Source organism: Ranitomeya variabilis, chromosome 4, assembly GCF_051348905.1.
Source record: "Ranitomeya variabilis isolate aRanVar5 chromosome 4, aRanVar5.hap1, whole genome shotgun sequence".
NCBI lineage: Eukaryota > Metazoa > Chordata > Amphibia > Anura > Dendrobatidae > Ranitomeya > Ranitomeya variabilis.
This window is the reverse complement of record NC_135235.1, coordinates 134409401-134427363: the sequence shown is the minus strand read 5'-3', so window position 1 is coordinate 134427363 and position 17963 is coordinate 134409401. Positions and strand designations below refer to the sequence as shown.

The 17963-nt window shown below is 45.8% G+C and overlaps 1 protein-coding gene across 2 annotated transcripts in view; it reads left to right on the top strand.

The window, feature by feature from the left end:
- Nucleotides 1-17963, top strand: part of CDH23 (cadherin related 23) — a 1745895-nt gene that overhangs the window by 1251917 nt on the left and 476015 nt on the right. The window contains exon 27 of one of the 2 annotated variants that reach the window (XR_013214534.1): nucleotides 5664-6134. Coding sequence is in view for 1 of the 2 variants with exons in the window: in XM_077259280.1 (XP_077115395.1) it covers nucleotides 5664-5812 (149 nt within the window). In the remaining variant the exon portion in view is untranslated. The remainder of the gene's footprint in view (nucleotides 1-5663; nucleotides 6135-17963) is intronic. The other variant, XM_077259280.1, reaches the window with a different exon arrangement.

The window sequence follows — 17963 nt, the reverse complement described above, 5'->3', positions numbered from 1 at the left end:
GGAGAGTGGGCAACCATTTACTTTATTGGATAGGTCTGTTGGGGGAGTCGAGTGAGATGGGGGAAAGATTATGAATTCTGTTTTGTCCATGTTAAATTTTATAAATCTAGCGGAGAAGGATGAAATAGCAGACAGACATTGTGGGATTTTGGTTAGTAGGGAGGTGATATCTGGTCCAGAGAGGTAGATATGTGTGTCGTTAGCATAGAGATAATACTGAAAACCGTGAGATTCTATGAGCTGTCCCAGGCCAAATGTGTAAATGGAGAAGAGCAGGGGACCTAAGACTGAACCTTGCGGGACTCCGACAGATAGGGGGCGAGGGGAGGAGGTGGTGTGTGAGTGGGTGATGCTGAATGTCCGGTCTATTAGGTATGACAAGATCCAAGATGGGGCCAAGTCTGTGATGGCAAGAGATGAGAGGGTCTGTAGTAACAGGGAGTGGTCCACTGTATCAAAGGCATAGGATAGGTCCAGGAGGAGGAGGACAAAGTAGTATCCCTTGGCTTTGGCAGTTAGTAGGTCATTGACTTTATTTAGGGCAGTTTCAGTGGAGTAATGCAGTCCGAAGCCAGATTGTAAGCGGTCAAACAGGGAGCAGGAGGAGAGGTGGGAGGACAATTCGAAATGGACGTGTTATTCCAGTAGTTTTGAGGCAAAGGGGAGAAGTGATATGAGGCGCTAGCTAGATACAGAGGAAGAGTCAAGAGAGGGCTTGTTGAGGATGGGTATGATTGAGGCATGTTTGAAACATGATGGGAAATACCAGTTGTTAGTGATAGCTTAAACATATGGGTTAGGGTTGGGAAGAAGACTGTGGTGAGGTTTGGGATGAAGTGGGATTGGATCGGGTCAATTGCACAGGTGGCGAGATGTGATATTGAGAGTAGGGGAAAAAGTTGATCTTCTGTAATGGTGGAAAAGTTGGTTTTGGAGGAGGAGGGCTGAGTAGTTAGGAAGAGGGTTTATGGGGGTTATAGGGCAAAGCTTTCAATGATGTTATCAATCATCTGCTTGAAGAATGAGGCAAAGTCTTCAGCTGAAATGAGTGGAGAGGGAGGAAGAGCTGGGGGACAGAGGAGAGAATTTAAAGTGTTGAATAGCTGTTTAGGGTTGTGAGATGAAGGATATGAGAGATGAGAAGTAGGTTTGTTTTGCTGTGGTGAGTGTGGCCTTCGAGAGCTGCAACTATTGTGGTGTTATATAAAGCTGCATCCGTATTGTGTAGGGAACTTATGTCTGTAAGAGGGAGAAGGGATTCAGAAAGTGAGTGTGGATCGAGGTGTTTAAGATTTCTGCGAGGGTGTGCAAGTTTGTAGGGTGGGGATTGTGGGCCTGGAGAGGAGAGGGAAGAAAATGTAAGAAGCTTGTGGTCCAAAAGAGGGAGAGATGAGTTACAGAGGTTATAGATAGGGAGCAGATGAAGATGAGGTCCAGTGTGTGGCCAACTTTGTGAGTGGTTGGAGAAGACCATTGAGCGAGGCCGAAGGAGGAAGTGAGAGATAGACGTTTAGTGACAGCTGAGAGGGAAGTCTCAATTGGGATGTTGAAGTCACCCATTATGATAGTGGGGATGTCAGTGGAAAAGAAATGAAGTAGCCAGGTGATGAAGTGGTACAGAAATAAGAAATACACTTTTAAATGAAAAAGGCAGCTATATCCACGCAGGGAATGCTTCCAATAACTGTATAAATATACCGCTCAGCAATACAAAGTCTAGTCTCCCCTACCAACGAAAAATCACTGTTTGGGTGGAGAAGACTTCCTTCCCTACTTTTTAGCACCGAGAGTCCAGGATCTGAAATAAAAATAAGTATTTGAAAACTTAATCTGCTCTGTAGCAAAAATCCCATTGGTTCCATTGCTATAGCTTTCAGGGAATGTTGGGAATTGTAGGTTCACAGAACAGGAGTTGTACGGTTGAAGCCAATATTAATTGTTAATTTGTTTTTATTCATATCAGCATGTTTATCATTTTGTATAGCAATAAATATGACATTTATAAAATATACAGTTGTGCTCAAAAGTTTACATACCCCGACAGAATTTATGATTTCTTGGCCTTTTTCAGAGAGTATGAATGATAACACCAAGACTTTTCCTCCACTCATGGTTAGTGGTTGGGTGAAGCCATTTATTGTCAAATTAATGTGTTTTCTCTTTTTAAATCATAATGACAGCCCAAAACATCCAAATGACCCTGATCAAAAGTTCATATACCCTGGTGATTTTGGCATGATAACATGCACAGAAGTTGACACAAATGAGTTTGAATGGCTAATAAAGGTAACATCCTCACCTGTGACTTGTTTGCTTGTAATCAGTGTGTGTGCATAAAAACTGAGTGAGTTTCTGGGATCCAGACAGACTCTTGCATCGTTCATCCACCCACTGACATTTCTGGATTATGAGTCATGGGGAAAGCAAAAGAATTGTCAGCAGATCTACTGGAAAAGGTAGTTGAACTGTATAAAACAGGATAGGGATATAAAAAGATATCCAAGGAATTGATAATGCCAGTCAGCAGCGTTCATACTGTGATTAAGAAAAGGAAAATCATGTGCTCTGTAAAAACAAAACCATGGTCACATAGGCCAACAAAAATGTTTTCCACAATTGCCAAGAAAATTGTTCAGGATGCAAAGAGAAACCCACAAATAACATCAGCTGAATTACAGGACTCTCCGAAAACTAGTTGTGGCTGTTTCAAGATGCACAATAAGGAGGCACTTGAAGAAAAATGGGTTGCATAGTCGAGTCACCAGAAGAAAGCCATTACTGTGCAAATGCCGCAAAGTATCTTGCCTACAATACGCTAAACAGCACAAAGATAAGCCTAAAAAGTTCTGGAACAAGGTAATTTGGAGTGATGAGACCAAAATTGAACTTTTTGGCCACAACCATAAACGTTACATTTGGAGAGAGGTCAACAAGGCCTATGATAAAAGGAACACCATTCCTGCGGTAAAGCACGGAGATGGATCGCTGACGTTTTGAGGATGTGTGAGCTACAATGGCACAGGAAACTTAGTCAAAGTTGAAGCAAAGATGAATGCAGCATGTTATCAGCAAATACTGGAGGCAAATTTTCACTCATCAGCCCGGAAGCTGCACATGGGACATACTTGGACGTTCCAACATGACAACAATCCTAAACACAAGGCCAAGTCGATCTGTCATTGTCTACAGCAAAACAAAGTGAAGGTTCTGGAGTGGCCATCTCAGTCTCCTGACCTCAATATCATTGAGCCACTCTGGGGAGATCTCAAGTTCATGCTAGACAGCACTGGAATTTACAGGAACTGGAGGCTTTTTGCCAAGAAGAGTGGGCAGCTTTACCAACTGAGAAAATAAAGAACCTCATCCACAACTAACACAAAAGACTTCAAGCTATCATTGATGTTAGAGGGAGCAAAACATGGTATTAAGAAATGGGGTATGTAAACTTTCGGGGTCATTTGGATGTTTTTGGTTGTCATTATGATTTAAAAAGAGAAAACACAGTAGTTTGACAATAAATGGCTTCACCCAACCACTAACCATGAGTGAATAAAAAGTTTTGATGTTATCATTCATATTCTCTGAACAAATGCCAAAAAGGCAAAAATTCTATTGGGGTATATACATTTTTGAGCACACCTGTGTACAGTTCGTGTGTATATATATATATATATATATATATATATATATATATATATATATATCCAAGAAGTATTGCTTCTCCTTGCAGAGATTGACATGCTAAGCATGCCGAGATGAGGAGGCTTAAAGCCGTAATGCTCCTCTGGGAAATATGCTAGTTATGCAAATTGTCTCTTCAGAGAGGAAGAGAACTAGAACTCTAGTGCCACCTATTGGAAGTAGCAATCCTACAAGTCAATGTCGACCCTTTTCACATGACTTAGGTTAATAGCAAAACCAGAATCTCAATTTGCAGACACTGTGTTTCAGGGTACTGGCCCTCGTCAGGGCAAAGTGGAGATCTGGTTTGGCTGTGTGAGAGGCGTCCGACTGATATCCAAGAAGTATAGTTTCTCCTTGCAGAGATTGACATGCTAAGCATGCCGAGATGAGGAGACTTTAAGCCGCAATGCTCCTCTGGGAAATATGCTAATTGTCTCTTCAGAGAGGAAGAGAACTAGAACTCTAGTACCACCTATTGGAAGTAGCAATCCTACAAGTCAATGTCGACCTTTTAATGAGCCTTGTCACATGATTTAGGATAATAGCCAAACCAGAATCTCAATTTGCAGACTATTGCAAATTAGTGATAGTGGGGCAAATTAGTGACAGAGAATCAAAGTCTAGAGTAAGTATAGTGAGCATTAGGGGTTTGTCAGTTGGGAGGAGGTAAAGAGTAGTGCAGCATAGAACGGTGGGATATAGAGAGGCATGTCCTGGTTGGGAGTAGTCAGGATGCAGCAATGAAGAGAGACAGTCTACTGGCCGTGGGGACAAGGCTGCTGAGGCAGGAAGGGACCCCAGGCTGAGAGGCATGCAGGCAGTCACCAGCTTGAATAGAAACCAACCCAAAGAGGATCCGGGGTCTACAACCAGGGCAGGTGAAGCTAAGACGGCAAGCCTAGCACCTTTTCCTTTTGAAGCCGGACAAGGGAATGGTAGGAAGCTCATGGGCCTAAAGGCACAGACGGGACAGAGATTGTCCAGAAACGAGGCATGAATTGCCGGAAGCTAAGCAGGGATTGCCAGAAGCAAGACAAGGACTGCCAGAAAAATCAGAGATTGCTTGGAAGGCAGGGAAAGCATGAGAGATGCCACTCTGTGTACACTGTGCTGCATTTGTGATGGAAACCCTACTGCTAAGTAAAGTTGAACTGATGAAAAAGGACATTGTCTCTGAGATGGTTTGTGGAGCTCGTGGATGCGGAGCCGGAGTGAAAGAAGTCGAGGGGACTCTGGTAGTGAATGTGAGTGTACTGCTGCACATGCTGCACATGCAGCAGAAGGGACATTGTATTTCATCTGTGGTGCGCTAGGGTGTGGGAACACTACAGCTCGTTGCCACGACTACCACCCTGGCCGCCTTACATAGCCAATAGGAGATGAGCATCGATTGAGTTCCTTACAAGTTCTTCTTCATGATAAACCAAGAAGCTGACTTTTGAGTTCTTTACCCCTCCTCCCTTTCCCCTCTCTACACAAAGGGTGGTGTAGACACTCCTAGAGAATAGCACTGGGTATCTACTCCTGGAGTAGTAAATGCTGATGCATAAATATAATGAATTAACAGTCACATTAGTAAACTGGAATCATGGGAGAATGGATCAAGGTAGAGAGAGTTGGATCATGAGTGGTAGATAAGCGCAGTTTAGGACGAGCAGCAGACAAGACACTTCTGCAGACAAAAGAGCTGAAGGGGCCTTTTTGCTTGGGCAAGGAATAATGTAGAAGGGATGTTTAGAAGCCTGAGACACTTGGACTTTAGCTAATGTCAGGTGTGATTAGCTAGGTCTTTAAGCTACTCAGAGCCAGTGGTAGTTAGCTAAAATAGGTTGGTCATCTTTAGAGGCAAGACATAGACATCACAATGTCACAGTCATAGTATTGTGTATATACTGTATGTCTTTAGGCAATGCATGTGAGTGCGTGTGTGTATTCATATATATTTGTTTTTTGTAATTGTTTATAATGTGTGTTTGCAGACAATGGACCAGCAGGAAATCGGAAAACCGGAACAGCCACTGTCCTAATCACAGTACTGGACGTCAACGATAACAAACCCATTTTTTTGAAAAGTATTTATGAAGCCACAGTTCCTGAAAATATCCCTGCATCCAGCAGTATCATTCAGGTATATAGTCATCCATTTTTACATGTTGCCTGAAAGATTGTCATTAAAAATATGTGGTCAAACAACCCCAAAATGCTGTAACTCTCTGAGGCCATTGTATGACAGACACTGACTAAATGGACTGCTACTTAATATGCACATGATTACTATTACCGATATTATTGAATTTCAGGTCTGTGCTACGAGATTTATAAACCTTTAGTAATTTACAAAAACTTACTAAGTATTAGAGTTTTATATAAACACTGGCTAAAGGATTTATCACCAGAAGTGACTACTGAGTGTAGAAAAATGAGCCAAAATCTGTCATTTGAATTCATCAGTGTTAGGGCTAGCGGAACGCACCAAGTATATATAGATGTTATTATTGGTGCGTTCGCAGCCCGGGGTCCACCGTGCAGGAGGAACCTGCTGCTATCAAATGACGGCACTATATGGCGGTTTAAGCGAACTCTGTTACTTCACAGAGTCGCATGGAAACAAGACGCTGTGCCCTGTTAACCTCATAGAGGTACACAGCTAACTGCCGAGCTGAAAGCAGTCTGTGGTCACACACACATACAATCTCCTCACCGGAGAAGCCGGTATTCTAGGGGCTTATTTCAGCCGGGGCCCTAGATCCACACACACAATCTCCTCGCCGGAGGTGCCGGCATTCTAGGGGCTTATTTCAGCCGAGTCCCTGAACACACACATAAATGTGACCACACAGGCGCATACACAAAACTGATTCAATACTAGCGCATGGCCGTGCGGCCATGCGAGCCTTAAATAGTTGCAGCACGTACAGGACCTTCCTGCAGGTGACCAATGAGAGGCTGCCACAGAGCGTGAGCACCTACAGGACCTTGCTGCAGTGTCTGATCATGTGACCCTCGATCTCCACTGAGAGATCTTACTCTGGGCATGCTCAGAATGAGAAAATCAGGACTTAGTCCCAGAAGCGTCTGCTCGCCGATGCCCAGCACTGACTTCAATGGCAGAAGCAGGAAAAGCAGCAGTAACTCTCTGTACAGAGTCAGACTGAGCGAGACGCTGGGACCGATGTCTCCGCTGAGCAGGCTCCACTGCGGCAGGGGAAGAATGGGAGACCGCAGCGGAGATGGCCCGAGATTCCCCCTGTGCAAAGGCGGGATCTCGACCCCTAACATTACCCCCCCTTCTTGGACCTCGCTACGGCAGCAATGAGCTGCGGCGCTCGAATTTGCTCAGCAGGCTCCCAGGACCTGTCCTCTGGGCCATAACCCCTCCAATCCACCAAATAAATTTTTTTGCCACGTATCACCTTGCACCCCAAGATAGCGTTCACCTTGTAATCGTCCGTAGATGACCCCGATGTCCCAGCCAATGACTCGGAAAACCGGGACATGTATACGGGTTTCAAGAGGGACACATGAAAGTTGTCGGTGATACCCAGGCGTGGCAGAGGGGCTAAACGATAGACCACAGGGTTAACCTGTTCGAGGACCTTGAAAGGACCCAAGTAGTGAGGTGCAAACTTAGAGGACTCAACTCGCAGCCTGATGTTACGGGCGGAGAGCCACACTAAATCGCCAGGAGCAAAGGTCGGAGTGGGGCGCCGATGTGTATCGGCGGAGGACCTCATTCTCTCCTTGGAGGCCCGAATGGCCCAAATGTCCCTTGCCTCCACAGCCCAGTCTGGCACCCTGGAGTTGGCGGAAGACACGGGCATGGGCACAGGTACCCGCGGATGCTGACCATAGTTAAGGAGGAATGGGGTCTGTCCAGTGGAGTCAGCTACAGCGTTGTTCAGTGCAAACTCTGCCCATGATAGCAAAGATGCCCAGTCATCCTGCCTGGCTGAGACAAAATGTCGCAGATATGTGACCAAGGTCTGGTTGGCCCTCTCTACCAACCCATTCGTCTCGGGATGATATGCAGAAGAGAGATTCAACTCAATGCTGAGAAGATGACAAAGCTCTCTCCAGAACCGAGACGCAAACTGGGGACCCCGGTCACTGACAATTTTGTCCGGCATACCGTGTAGACGGAAGATGTGTTTAATAAACAATGCTGCCAAGGCCCGTGCAGAAGGTAGCCGGGGAAGCGGCAACAAGTGCACCATCTTAGAAAAATGATCGGTGATAACCCAAATGATGGTACAGCCACGAGATTTGGGCAAACCCACCACAAAGTCCATCCCGACCATCTCCCAGGGCCTGTCTGCCACCGGCAGGGGATATAATAACTCAGCTGGCCGTTGTCGAGAAGACTTATTTTTGGCGCAGGAGACACACGCCCGAATATAGTCTCCGACGTCACGGACCATATGTGGCCACCAGTACGTTCTCGCCAGCAGCTCAGATGTCCTTTTAGTCCCAAAGTTCCCACCCACTCTGGATGAATGAGCCCAAGAGAACCTCCGGTCGCAAATTTGCTGGCACGAAAGTCCTACCCGGGGACACAGACTCAAGCGAAACTGGAGCCACGGTCCTCAGACTCTCAGAAGGGACAATAAGCCGAGGTTCCTCCTCCTCCTCCGCTGATGACACTACAGAGCGGGAGAGAGCATCGGCACAAATATTCTTCTCCCCAGAAAGAAAATGGAGAGTGAAATGGAACCGGGTGAAGAACAGGGACCAGCTGGCCTGGCGAGAATTTAGGCGCTGGGCAGTCTGAATGTAAACCAAATTCTTGTGGTCCGTGAAAACTTGGATGGGAAAACAAGCCCCCTCCAAGAGATGTCTCCACTCCGAGAAGGCCAACTTCATAGCTAGCAACTCCCTGTCCCCGATGGAATAATTCCTCTCTGCCGGTGTGAAGGTCTTAGAGAAAATGAAGCAGGGATGCTTCCGACCTTGAGCATCCTTTTGGAATAGGACTGCACCTGCACCGACAGATGAGGCATCCACCTCCATTATGAAAGGTTTATCTACATCGGGGCGATGTAGAATGGGAGCGCTAGCAAAGTGGGACTTAATAGAGAGGAAGGCCTTGGAGACCTCTTCTGACCACAATTTGGGATTTGCTCCCTTTTTGGTGAGGGCAACCAAAGGAGCCACCAAAGTTGAGAAGTGGGGAATGAACTGGCGATAGTAATTAATGAACCCCATAAAGCGCTGCACCACTTTGAGAGAATGGGGTTCCTGCCAGTCCATCACAGCCTGTAGCTTGGCAGGATCCATAGCCAATCCTTGGGCCGAGATGATATAGCCCAGGAAAGGCAAAGACTCCTGCTCAAACACACACTTCTCCAACTTGGCATAGAGGGAATTTGCCCGTAGGAGATTGAAGACTTTGCACACATCTCTCCGGTGGGAGTCTATGTCTGGAGAGTAGATGAGAATATCATCCAGGTAGACTACCACCGAGGTGGAGAGCATATCCCAGAAGATATTGTTTACAAAGTCTTGGAAAGCGGCTGGGGCATTACAGAGCCCAAAAGGCATCACCAGATACTCATAGTGCCCATCCTCAGTGTTAAAAGCTGTCTTCCATTCGTCTACCTCACGGATGCGAATCAGGTTGTAAGCACCCCGCAGATCTAGTTTAGTAAACACTCTTGCTCCCCGAAGCCTGTCAAAAAGCTCAAAAAAGCTCAGATATCAGGGGCAGAGGGTACTTGTTCTTAACGATGATGGCATTAAGACTAGGGTTGAGCGAAACGGGTCGTTCATTTTCAAAAGTCGCCGACTTTTGGCAAAGTCGGTGTCTCATGAAACCGAGCCGATCCCAGCGTTGCATCGGCCATGCGGTACGCAACTTTCGCGCCAAAGTCGCGTTTCAATGACGCGAAAAGCGCCATTTCTCAGCCAATGAAGGTGAACGCAGAGTGTGGGCAGCGTGATGACATAGGTCCTGGTCCCCACCATCTTAGAGAAGGGCATGGCAGTGATTGGCTTGCTGCCTGCGGCGTCACAGGGGCTATAAAGGGGCGTTCCCGCCGACCGCGATCTCACTGCTGCTGCTCTGAGCTTAGGGAGAGGTTGCTGCCGCTTCATTAGAAGCAGGGAGAGCGTTAGGCAGGGCGATTTCCACTGTCCAACACCACCTTCGGTGTGCAGGGACAGTGGAAGCTACATTTTTTTTTTCTCTCAGCGCTGTAGCTCATTGGGCTGCCCTAGAAGGCTCACTGATAGCTGTATTGCTGTGTGTGCGCCACTGTGCAAACCAACTGCTTTTTTCAAAGCACATATCCTCTTGTTCCTTCCTTTCTGCACAGCTATCTTTTTTGTTTGTCCACACTTTTTATTTAATTTGTGCATCAGTCCACTCCTTATTGCTGCCTGCCATACCTGGCTGAGATTACTGCAGGGAGATAGTAATTGTAGGACAGTTTCTTTTTTTTTTTTTGTGGGAGATTAAGATTGGCATTTCTGCTAGAGTGCCATCCCTGTGTGTGCCATCTCTCACTCAGTGGGCCATAGAAAGCCTATTAATTTTTTTGCTTGATTTGGGTTCTAAAATCTACCTGAAAAAAAATCACTACATCAATCAGTGGGAGATTAATATTGCCCTTTCTGCTTGTGTGCCACTCCTGACTCCTGTGTGTGCCATCTCTCACTCAGTGGGCCATAGAAAGCCTATTTATTTTTTATTATTTTGTTTCTAAAGTCTCCCTGAAAAAGAAAAAAAAAAGAAAACAGTGGGAGATTAATATTGCCCTTTCTGCTTGTGTGCCACTCCTGACTCCTGTGTGTGCCATCTCTCACTCAGTGGGCCATAGAAAGCCTATTTATTTTTTATTATTTGGTTTCTAAAGTCTCCCTGAAAAAGAAAAAAAAAATAAAACAGTGGGAGATTGATATTGCCCTTTCTGCTTGTGTGCCACTCCTGACTCCTGTGTGTGCCATCTCTCACTCAGTGGGCCATAGAAAGCCTATTAATTTTTTTGCTTGATTTGGGTTCTAAAATCTACCTGAAAAAAAATCACTACATCAATCAGTGGGAGAAAAATATTGGCCTCAGTCAGGGCTTGTGTGCCACTCCTGACTCCTGTATGTGCCATCTCTCACTCAGTGGGCCATAGAAAGCCTATTAATTTTTTTGCTTGATTTGGGTTCTAAAATCTACCTGAAAAAAAAACACTACATCAATCAGTGGGAGAAAAATATTGGCCTCAGTCAGGGCTTGTGTGCCACTCCTGACTCCTGTGTGTGCCATCTCTCACTCAGTGGGCCATAGAAAGCCTATTAATTTTTTTGCTTGATTTGGGTTCTAAAATCTACCTGAAAAAAAATCACTACATCAATCAGTGGGAGAAAAATATTGGCCTCAGTCAGGGCTTGTGTGCCACTCCTGACTCCTGTGTGTGCCATATCTCACTCAGTGGGCCATAGAAAGCCTATTTATTTTTTATTATTTGGTTTCTAAAGTCTCCCTGAAAAAGAAAAAAAAAATAAAACAGTGGGAGATTAATATTGCCCTTTCTGCTTGTGTGCCACTCCTGACTCCTGTGTGTGCCATCTCTCACTCAGTGGGCCATAGAAAGCCTATTTATTTTTTATTATTTGGTTTCTAAAGTCTCCCTGAAAAATAAAAAAAAATAAAACAGTGGGAGATTAATATTGACATTTGTGCTTGAGTGACAGTCCTGCGTGTGTGGCATCTCTGTGATTTGGTGCCACAGAAAACAGAGTGTGTAACATTGTGCCTGATTTTCCTTGTGGTCTCACCAACCTGTTAAGGGATATTGAAATCATACTGAAGTTATAGCTCACCGTGTAAGTTGTTTGACAGCAACAAATAAAGTTACTTTGGTTAAGTTTTTAAAACAATGAGGAAGTCTGGTGCAAGAGGTCGTCGTGGCCGTGGGCGTTCATTGTCAGCTGGTAATGATGGTAGTGGTAGTGGAGCATCAGGTGGTCGTGGGGATAAAAATATTCCACCTAAGTCTGGAGCTGTGGAGCCAGTTTCATCGTCTGGCTACACAAGGCCTCGAACGCTCTCTTTTCTGGGAGTACGAAAACCGCTTTTAAAGGCGGAGCAGCAACAGCAAGTTTTGGCTTACATTGCAGACTCAGCCTCTAGCTCTTTTGCCTCCTCTTCTGAAACTGGTAAATGTAAAAGCAGCGCGTCGCTTGTGGATGTTCACGGTCAGGGACAAGTCGCTTCCTTGTCCTCTTCAGCAAAAACTACAACAAGAGAGAAGGATGCAGCAGGCGACACAACGGGTTACTCCATGGAGCTCTTTACACATACCGTCCCTGGCTTAGAAAGTGAAACACTTAACAGGCCATGCCCATTACAAGTAGATTCTGACATGGAGTGCACTGATGCACAGCCACAGCCAGAGTACTATGCTGCTCCTTTGACTCAGACCACCACATTTCCCTCTCAGGGTACTGATCCACAATCAGACCCTGATGAGACTATGTTGCCCCGCCACGAACGCTATACCACCGACCGACACAGTGACACAGACGAAGTTGCACACGAGCTCGAAGAGGAGGTAATAGATGACCCAGTTGTTGACCCCAATTGGCAGCCATTGGGGGAACAGGGTGCAGGCGGCAGTAGTTCAGAAGCGGAGGTGGAGGAGGGGCCGCAGCAGGCATCAACATCGCAACAGGTTCCATCTGCCGGGCCCGTATCTGGCCCAAAACGCGTGTCAAAGCCAAAACCTGTTGGAGGACAGCGTGGCCATCCGGTTAAAGCTCAGTCTGCAATCCCTGAAAAGGGATCCGATGCTAGGAAGAGTGCAGTCTGGCATTTTTTTAAACAACATCCAATTGATCAGCGCAAAGTCATCTGTCAAAAATGGTCAACTAGCTTAAGCAGAGGTCAGAATCTGAAAAGTCTCAATACTAGTTGCATGCATAGACACTTAACCACCATGCATTTTCAAGCCTGGACTAACTACCAAATGTCCCTTAAGGTTGTAGCACCCTCGGCCAATGAAGCTAGTCAGCAACGCAACATCCCTTCCTGTTATGATTTTCCCAATGGCAGGGAAATCAAAATAACAACGGACTAGCTCTCGGGTGATGGGAACTAAAGTGACCGTGACCTGAACCTGACACGACACTGGAAGTAGCCGGGGAGTGTTTCCTACGATGCCCTAGACACCACGCGCCAGCCGGAGATCTAACTACCCCTATCAGAGGAATATACAGGCCTGCCTTACCTCCAGAGATGAACCCCAAAAGGAGATAGCAGCCCCCCACAGATATTGACGGTGAGTCAAGAGGAAAAGACATACGTAGGATGAACAGCAGATTTAGCACAGTGAGGTCCGCTTACTAGATAGCAGAAGTACAGGAAAGAGTCACTTCACGGTCAACTTCAAAACACTACTCAAAAACACCATCCTGAAATTACTTTAAAACTCCAGTGACAACTCATGCCACTGGAGTGGCAATTCCAGTCCACGAGAGCTTCCAGCTACAGAGAGTCACATTGCAAATAGCTGGACAAAAATAGAATAAACTAGAAACAAAATTCAACTTAGCTGAACAGGATCTTGAGGCAGGAGAATGAAACGGAATGCTACTGATACATTGTTGGCCGGCATCAGACCAGCAGCCAAGCAGCCTTAAATAGGAAACTCCCCTAATGGGTGTCAACAGGTGATCAAGGATAGAAGAAGGCAAATAAGTGGCACTACCATAAAACACCACCGGGGGAGCCCACAAACAGAATTCACAACAGTACCCCCCCCTTAAGGAGGGGGCACCGAACCCTCACCAGAACCACCAGGGCGATCTGGATGAGCACTATGAAATGCACGAACCAAATCAGGAGCATGAACATCAGATGCTGTCACCCAAGAATTATCCTCCTGACCATAGCCTTTCCACTTAACCAGATACTGAAGTTTCCGTCTGGAAACACGGGAGTCCAAGATCTTTTCCACCACATACTCCAACTCACCCTCAACCAGCACAGGAGCAGGAGGATCAGCAGACGGAACAACCGGCACCTCATACCTCCGCAACAATGACCGATGAAAAACATTATGAATAGTAAAAGATGCTGGGAGGTCCAAACGAAAGGACACAGGATTGAGAACCTCCAGAATCCTATAAGGGCCGATAAACCGAGGCTTAAACTTAGGAGACGAGACCTTCATAGGAACAAATCGAGAAGACAACCAAACCAGGTCCCCAACACAAAGACGAGGACCGACACGCCGATGACGATTAGTGAACTGTTGAGTCTTCTCCTGGGACAACTTCAGATTGTCCACAACCTGTCCCCAAATCTGATGCATTCTATCAACCACAGCATCTACTCCAGGACAATCCGAAGACTCCAATTGACCGGACGAAAAGCGAGGGTGAAACCCTGAATTACAAAAAAAAGGAGAAACCAAAGTGGCAGAACTGGCCCGATTGTTAAGGGCAAACTCTGCCAATGGCAAAAAATCAAGCCAATCGTCCTGATCAGCGGACACAAAACACCTCAAGTAAGTCTCCAAGGTCTGATTAGTACGCTCAGTCTGGCCATTAGTCTGAGGATGGAATGCAGACGAAAAAGACAAGTCGATGCCCATCCTGGCACAGAACGCCCGCCAAAATCTAGACACAAACTGAGTACCCCTGTCAGACACTATATTCTCAGGAATACCATGCAAACGCACAACATTCTGAAAAAATAGAGGGACCAGCTCAGAGGAGGAGGGCAATTTGGGCAAAGGTACCAAGTGAACCATCTTGGAAAAACGGTCACACACCACCCAGATGACGGACATCCTACGAGAAACAGGAAGGTCAGAAATAAAGTCCATAGAGATGTGCGTCCAAGGCCTCTTAGGAATAGGCAAGGGCAACAACAACTCGCTGGCCCGGGAACAGCAGGGCTTAGCCCGAGCACAAACATCACAAGACTGCACAAAAATACGTACATCTCGAGACAAGGAAGGCCACCAGAAGGACCTAGACACCAGATCCCTGGTGCCAAAAATTCCAGGATGACCTGCCAACGCGGAAGAGTGAACCTCCGAAATAACTCTACTGGTCCAGTCATCAGGGACAAACAATCTACCAGGCGGACAGCGATCAGGCCTATCCACCTGAAACTCCTGCAAAGAGCGCCGCAGGTCTGGGGAGACAGCTGACAATATCACCCCATCCTTCAGGATGCCAGTAGGTTCGGAATCACCAGGCGAGTCAGGCTCAAAACTCCTAGAGAGGGCATCCGCCCTCACATTCTTAGACCCAGGCAGATATGAAACCACAAAGTTAAATCGAGAGAAAAACAACAACCAGCGCGCCTGTCTAGGATTCAGACGCCTGGCTGACTCAAGATAAATTAGACTTTTGTGGTCAGTCAAGACCACCACCTGGTGTCTAGCACCCTCAAGCCAATGACGCCACTCCTCAAATGCCCACCTCATGGCCAAGAGCTCCCGATTTCCAACATCATAATTTCGCTCAGCGGGCGAAAACTTTCGAGAGAAAAACGCACATGGTCTCATCACTGAGCAGTCAGGACCTTTCTGCGACAAAACTGCACCTGCTCCGATCTCGGAAGCATCTACTTCAACCTGGAACGGGAGCGAAACATCAGGCTGGCGCAACACAGGAGCAGAAGAAAAGCGGCGCTTAAGCTCCCGAAAGGCCTCCACAGCCGCAGAGGACCAATTAGCAACATCAGCACCCTTCTTGGTCAAATCAGTCAAAGGTTTAGCAATGGCAGAAAAACCCGCTATGAATCGGCGATAGAAATTAGCAAATCCCAAGAATTTCTGAAGACTCTTTAGAGAAGTAGGTTGTACCCAATCACAAATAGCCTGAACCTTAACAGGGTCCATCTCCATAGATGAAGGGGAAAAAATATATCCCAAAAAGGAAATTCTCTGAACCCCAAAAATACACTTTGAGCCCTTCACAAATAGAGAATTAGCTCGTAAAACCTGAAAAACTCTCCTGACCTGTTGAACATGAGATTCCCAGTCCTCCGAAAAAATCAAAATATCATCCAAATACACAATCATAAATTTATCCAGATATTCACGGAAAATATCGTGCATAAAGGACTGAAAAACGGAAGGGGCATTCGCGAGACCGAAAGGCATTACCAAATACTCAAAATGGCCTTCAGGCGTATTAAATGCGGTCTTCCACTCATCCCCCTGCTTAATCCGCACCAAATTATACCCACCACGTAGATCAATCTTAGTGAACCACTTCGCCCCCTTTATGCGAGCAAAAAGATCAGTCAGTAAAGGTAACGGATACTGGTATTTAACTGTAATCTTATTCAGAAGTCGATAGTCGATACAAGGTCTCAATGAACCATCCTTTTTACCCACAAAGAAAAACCCTGCCCCCAGTGGAGACAAAGAGGGGCGAATATGACCCTTTTCCAAAGATTCTCTGATATACTCCCGCATAGCAGTATGTTCAGGTACAGACAAATTAAACAAGCGACCCTTAGGAAATTTACTACCGTGAATCAACTCAATAGCGCAGTCACACTCTCTGTGAGGAGGGAGAGAATCAGTTTTAGGCTCCTGAAAGACATCATAAAAATCTGACAGAAATGCTGGGATCTCAGAGGGAGTAGATGAAGAAATGGGAACCAAAGGTGCATCCCCATGAATCCCCTGACATCCCCAGCTCAGCACAGACATTGATCTCCAGTCCAAGACTGGATTATGAATTTGTAACCATGGTAATCCAAGTACTAATACGTCATGTAGATTATATAACACAAGGAAACGAATAATCTCCTGATGGTCTGGGGACAGATGCATAGTCACTTGTGTCCAATATTGTGGTTTATTGCTAGCCAAAGGTGTAGAATCAATACCCTTTAAGGGAATAGAAACCTCCAGAGGCTCTAAATCAAACCCACAACGCTTGGCAAAGGACCAATCCATGAGACTCAGAGCAGCGCCAGAATCCACATAAGCATCCACAGTAACAGATGATAAAGTACAAATCAATGTCACGGACAAAAGAAATTTAGACTGCAAGGTACCCATAGAAAAAGATTTATCAACCTTTTTATCAACCTTCTTTATGCGTTTAGAGCATGCTGATATAACATGAGCTGGATCTCCACAATAGAAGCACAACCCATTTTTGCGCCTGTAATTCTGTCGTTCGCCTCTAGACAATACACTATCGCATTGCATATGCTCTGGTGCCTTTTCAGAGGTCACCGCCAAATGATGCACAGGTTTTTGCTCAGAAGATACCGCCATATGGTGCACAGGTTTTTGCTCAGAAGATACCGCCATATGGTGCACAGGTTTTTGCTCAAAAGATACCGCCATATGGTGCACAGATTTTTGCTCAGAAGATACCGCCATATGGTGCACAGATTTGCGCTCCCGTAAACGCCGATCAATCTGGATAGCCAATTTCATGGCATCATTCAGACCTGTAGGCACAGGGAACCCCACCATGACATCCTTCACGGCATCAGAGAGACCTTCTCTGAAATTAGCTGCTAGAGCGCACTCATTCCATTTAGTAAGCACCGACCATTTACGAAATTTTTGGCAGTATATCTCAGCTTCATCTTGCCCTTGAGAAAGAGCTATCAAGGCTTTCTCAGCCAAAATCTCTAAATTAGGTTCTTCATAAAGCAACCCCAAAGCCAGAAAAAATGCATCTACATTTAATAACGCAGGATCCCCTGGCGACAATGCAAATGCCCAACTTTGTGGGTCACCCCGCAATAGAGAAATAACAATTTTAACCTGTTGCGCAGGATCACCAGCAGAGTGAGATTTCAGAGACAAAAACAATTTACAATTCTCTCTGAAATTCAAAAAACGGGATCTGTCTCCGGTAAAAAATTCAGGCATAGGGATCTTAGGTTCAGACATTGGAGCACGTATAACAAAATCTTGTAAGTTCTGGACCTTTGTAGCCAGGTTATTCAGACCTGCAACCAAACTCTGTGGATCCATGATTCAAACAGGTGTAACCAAAGCCATTCAGAGATTAAGAGGAGAGGAAAAAAAAAAAGGCTGAAGACTGCAGTTTAAGCAAGGAGTACAAATAAGCACTAAGGTGCACTTTCCAAACACAGAAGGAAAAAAAACCTTTTCATATCCTTTCCTGCTTAGTGCATAGTTTTAACACATGTGGGCCGGCCAAACTGTTATGATTTTCCCAATGGCAGGGAAATCAAAATAACAACGGACTAGCTCTCGGGTGATGGGAACTAAAGTGACCGTGACCTGAACCTGACACGACACTGGAAGTAGCCGGGGAGTGTTTCCTACGATGCC